Source organism: Gobius niger (assembly GCF_951799975.1).
Source record: "Gobius niger genome assembly, chromosome: 5".
Taxonomy (NCBI): Eukaryota; Metazoa; Chordata; class Actinopteri; order Gobiiformes; family Gobiidae; genus Gobius; species Gobius niger.
The window spans coordinates 16,845,766-16,851,146 of record NC_136856.1 but is presented as its reverse complement, the minus strand read 5'-3'; the positions used below and the strand labels follow the sequence as shown (position 1 = coordinate 16,851,146).

Here is a 5,381-nt window from a genome sequence, read left to right as displayed (position 1 = left end):
GTCCTGGATGTGTACAGGTATTTTACTGGATACAATAGGGGAAAGAAACAAAAGTGTGGGGAAAAAGTGGGCTTAGGTTTCTGTAGGTGTAGGTTAATGATTGGCTACCACACCCAACAGGCGAGATGTGCAACACAAAAGACGTCATGGACTTTTGTACATTTCCTTTATTCCATTCATTCCATATAAAATTTAGAATGATGATGAATATTTGGACTTTCCGGGAGTCTTGTTTAAATAGCCTTTGTTGCAGAGAGAACTGGACACAACCACAGACCAGCAAACAAGTAAGTAACTTCACATCATGCATAATGAAGGACAGATTGTTTATGGCAGACACTGTGATATATTTGTATAGAGCAACTTAGGAAAACAAACTTGCAGAAAACTCAGACGACTCAGAACCACTTTTTCCTTGCTTTGAGTAATGTGTCTGTTTCTTCTGCTCTTATTGACTAAAGGTTTAAAGCTTCAAAACATCACCGAGACGATGAGCACATCCTCTGGAAACCTCCGGGAGCAGTACAACACACAGGGCTACCTGTCCGCTCTGCCTGTCCTGTGTGACTCTGAGCTGAGGGACGCCAGACATGCCTTCTCTCAACTGGAGGACGAGTTTGGTGAGTGCAAAGTAAACACAGGGTAACGAGGAAGATTTACTTGAGTAACAATTTTGTTTGGAGTACTTATGTACTATACTTTATAATGTTGGTTAAGTATTGTTGAAACTGACATGTCTATTAAGATATTTTTTCCATCATTAAAACCACACGTAATAAAATAATTGTGTGTTTTAAGTTGATATTAGGTCAAATTTAAGAATGATGATGAATGGTTTTAATCAAAAACTGAGCTTGGTACTCATACATATCCATAAAGCATTTTGTACAAAAAAAAAACAAAAAAAAAGGTATTTTATGTTGTTTACCTTAATACGTATCTGTGTCTTTAGGTATTGAATACACAAGCTATAGCCTCCATAATGTCCACCTGAAGTATGACTGGGTGATGGCTCTGACCAAACACCCTGGTGTGTTGGAAGTGGTCAGAGCTGTCCTAGGCCCTGACGTGATCCTGTTGGACTCTCGCTTCATCTGTAAATATCCAACACTCAAACCTAACGCAGCCGAAGAAGAGCTGCCGTATGTGGCCTGGCATCAGGACATGAGGTAAACCTACTATAACCTTTTAGTCTTCATTAGCTCCTCTGATTTGAGGAAACTTTCATAATTTGATGAGACTTAGGAGGAAAGAACACCCCACAGTTAGTATGAGAGATGATATTTCAACACAAAGAAACTTGTTATGATAAGATATACCTACAAAGTATCTACAAATACAAATTATTCATAAACGTATAATAGACTAATACAAATTATGAATAAACTTTAGCAAGCAAAGAGTTAATGATGTTAAAGCTATGTGAACATTTGAGAAGCAGTGGTTCGTTATTTGTCCATTATTAGTTCCTCGTTCACTTGTGTGTACAGTAGATACTTTCTTATCTGTGCCCTGCTCTTCTATCCTACTCAAACACCAATACAGTAGTGCTGTCTTTACAGGTATTGGGGCATTGATGGAGGTCCTGTTCTTTCTGTGTGGCTGGCTTTAGATGATTCACTCAAAGAAAATGGTGCACTCCAGGTGATACCAGGTAATGCTGAGGGACTTATATAGGTTCAATATTGCTGAAACTGACATGTCTATCGATATTTCCAGTATACAGTGAGTGAGGAGTTGTAGTCTGTTTTTCTTCTCTATTGTTTAATATGTGCGTTGTTATTATTAAGATCTGCATATATTTCAGAAATTGCCCCAAAATTGTTCACCATATTTCCACAAGAATATTTTTTACTGTAGCCTCGTGCCTTTCTTAAGTTTCCTCAACTGTTTATCGAGATAGAGTGTGTAAAATCCCTCTGCTTCTCACAGGCACTCACTGCTCGGGCATGCTCCCCCATCGCCAGGCGCTGCGTTGTGGTAACATGCTCTCAGTAAACCAGGAGATCCCAGAAGAGCTGGTGCAGGTGGAGCAGGCTGTGCTCTGCCCCTTGTTAGCTGGACAGATGTCTGTGAGTAAACAGACTGCACAACAACACACATCTCAGTAGTTTTAGTGGAGTAGAGCAGGAGATAAAACAGGAGGTAAATCCCAAGAGAGGTTCTGTTGAATGCTTTACATACCTTAAAGACCTTGCTCCTAAACAGTATGTTAATAGCAATATGTCCTGGACACTTAAGGTTGTCCAAGCAAACTCTTTTAGTAATTCCAGAGAACCAACTTTAAACTAAAGGGGAAACAGCATTTTTTATTTTGTCCCTGCCCTGAGGAAATAGTCGGAAAAAAATATTATTTTCCATATATCCAGTATTCCAACTACCAGATAAGCACTTCATTTATATATGTATAGTATACATTACTACCATTATTACTATCACTATTATATTTTTTTCAGGTGCATGATGGACTTCTCGTGCATGCCAGCGACCCCAACATGTCCCCTAGGAGGCGCTGTGGCTTTGTGATCCGTTACGTGCCCACCTGCGCTTACCCCATCCAGGTGAGGCGCGCACGTGCTCTGCTTTGTTCAGTCATAAAAATAGTGCTTTGTGTTTTGAGAGCCTTGTTCGCCCCCTAGCCTTTGTTCAAGTCTCAGCAAGAGTTTGTTTTCTTCAGTTAAGAAAAAGAAGAAGAAGAAAAAAAGTCATAAAAATAGTGAACACTTCACTCATTCTTGTGCATTTCTCCATCAGGATCCAGAGCGACCGAGGAAGTTTCACGCAGCTGTGTTGGCCTGTGGTACAGATCACTTCAGTCATTTCTCCAATCAAAGCAATTGATCTTTCTTTGAAATTCATATGTGACATATTTATTCTGTAAATCCTTTTCTGTGTATTAATATGCGATGTCATTTTAAAATGTATTATGTTAATAAGACTAAGCATTATAACACTTTGCATTATGAAATCAATATCATCAATAAAATATAATGAATTATAACAATGTGAGACTATATTTATGAGAGTTCATTAAAGAGAAGCTATGGACATTAATAATTAGAGCAGCACAACATAACTGTAATGTGTCACTTGATTATTATAATAGAACTTTTGAAAATGTGACTCATTGTATTGTAGCCATGTAGTTGCATTGTTATCGGTTTTCAAATAAATTGTTATACCTTTAACAATATCACACATAAATAAATAAATGCTCACTTAGTGTCTAAAGAAATACAGTATATGTCTCTCATTTGGCTTCTGTTGCCACGCTCTTGCTATATTGTGACATCATTTGCAGCCTCTTTGTCACATATTTTGCCAATTTGTTAATTTCATACCTCTTCACCATAAAATGTGTTTTTCTCCATGTTTGTTTAAATCAAGATCATCTTCCATTTAAAAGCCTATGTTGTGCAAAATCAACATTTGGTAACACTTTATTTTACACTACCCTTCACGCATTGTACCAAACAAATGTATTACAATGTGCCATGTAGCAATGTGTCGAGACATAATTTAATATTTTTGTATGTAACCCAAAAGTACAATTTTTGGTGTATATTTGTAGTTTGGAGGTTCATAATATAATAAGACATAAGACCTTAACTCTAACCTTAACCCTAAGTGTCTGACGTCTTATTACATTATGTACCTACAAAGTACTAATACACATTATTCCATTGTGTATGTAGGTACAAGTTATGACAGATTGTTACAAAGCAGATTACATTGTGCTACATTTACTTAGGTACACTGTATTAACGTAGCATAAGATAAAGTGTATTGTAGTTTTTTGTTGACATTTGCACATTGTCTTTTGTACATTTTTCTTTTAAATGATATGAATTAATTCATTTACAGATCTACAAATCAACAAAAAGTTCATAGACACATTTAATTGAATGTTTCAGAATGCCACAAAGACTTCAGAGAAGGTATTTCATTTAAAATGACTTTAATTCGATAATGAAAATATGTTCTATTCAAGCTAATTTGAGTGTTTCTTTGACCATGACACCCACTCCATCGAACACTTTGTGAATGGGAGCATTGCACATGAAGGCACAGGTCGTGACAAGTTTATTTTTGACATCGACATGAGCATCTTCAACATCTTTGTTCACATGTTTGGCTCCCAACTCCTTGACAGCACCGGCAGTTCCTGCATATGGCCACCTGCACAGAAATGCAAATCATGCAACATTTGATGTCAAGTAAAAACATAATTACTAAGTGCTCTTCTTACTTTTCACACTCTTTGTCCTGGCCCACAGTCACCTCACACCCAGGCAGGAGTTTGACTGCCAGAATGGGAGAAATGCAGCACATGCCCAAAGGTTTCCCAGCTTTGTGAAAGGCTTTGACGAGCTTCTCCACTTCTGGAAGGACGGTGCAGTCTTTACTCTTCACTGCCCAGTCACTCAGGTTCTTGGCCACACCAAAACCCCCTGGCAAAGCACAAGGAGGATGTCAGGAAGCAGTCAACCAGACACTATGTGGCAGAATGTATCTGGCCAAGGCAAACCTGGGATAATAGCAGCATCAAAGGCAGAGACATCGAACTTGGATAAACTGGTGACCTCTCCTCGAGCGATGCGGGCGCTCTCGTGTAAGACATTTCTCTTCTCCTCTGTGGGTTTTCCCTCACAGTGGTTCACAACATGCATCTGATCCACATCCGGGGCAAACATCTGCACCTGAAAGACCAAATGAATATATCATCACCAAATCTACGTCTCAAACTTCTTCCAGGCAGGTTCCATAGTGGTGGCAAAGTGACCGACTTGATATAGACAGACTATATCCCAAAACAGTGGCATTACCTTTGCTCCAGCTCGACTCAGGTGGACGAGAACGGCAGACGCCTCGTGGATCTCGGTGCCATCATAGACGCCACAGCCGGAGAGGATGACTGCAACGCGCTTTGCCATTGTACCTGGATGAAAGAATGACAGTGCCCCTGTAGTAGACGGAAGTGTTGAGTTACATGCTGTGCCTGTTTACATGAAAGATTTACAAAAGGTGTCAGGGGAGTCTAAGGCGTGCTCTTGTAGCCAGGTAACTGCTGAGCTCATCACACAAACCACCTTAAGGTTTGATGAATAAAAATAAATTAGAAAAACACGAAAACGCTAATGGACAGTTGGACAGACATAGCCATGGCTGTATCAGAATTTCTTGCATAATGGAATCAATTATAGCACTTGGTTAGATTAGCTATGCTGAACACATATTTAGGGAAATCACATGACAAAATATACGGAAAGACATTGATGGAAGAAAAAAAAAAAGATTTACCTGGAGATCGGTTGTATCGTGTGCCCGGAGAGTTGATGAGGTGAATGTGCGGGGTCAACTGTGAGTGAACTCTTTATATC

At 39.1% G+C, this 5,381-nt stretch overlaps 2 protein-coding genes across 2 annotated transcripts; one reads left to right on the top strand and one right to left on the bottom strand.

Annotated features, from left to right (window-relative positions):
- Window positions 1-490: 490 nt before the first annotated feature.
- On the top strand, window positions 491-2,858 carry LOC306963240 (putative alpha-ketoglutarate-dependent hypophosphite dioxygenase; the record flags this gene model as incomplete). Its single annotated transcript, XM_079556742.1, has 6 exons — window positions 491-620; window positions 953-1,169; window positions 1,563-1,654; window positions 1,933-2,072; window positions 2,457-2,561; window positions 2,755-2,858. 6 exons carry the CDS (start codon window positions 491-493, stop codon window positions 2,839-2,841), a joined length of 771 nt encoding a protein of 256 aa, XP_079412868.1. The 3' UTR covers window positions 2,842-2,858.
- A 1,047-nt stretch (window positions 2,859-3,905) lies between these two features.
- Window positions 3,906-4,938, bottom strand: LOC306963124 (glutamine amidotransferase-like class 1 domain-containing protein 3, mitochondrial). The gene is made up of 4 exons (XM_079556592.1): window positions 4,827-4,938; window positions 4,529-4,700; window positions 4,250-4,451; window positions 3,906-4,179 (listed from the first exon to the last, which is right to left on the bottom strand). The coding sequence occupies exons 1-4, from the start codon at window positions 4,932-4,934 to the stop codon at window positions 3,987-3,989; spliced, it is 675 nt and encodes a 224-aa protein (XP_079412718.1). The 5' UTR covers window positions 4,935-4,938; the 3' UTR covers window positions 3,906-3,986.
- Window positions 4,939-5,381: the final 443 nt, after the last annotated feature.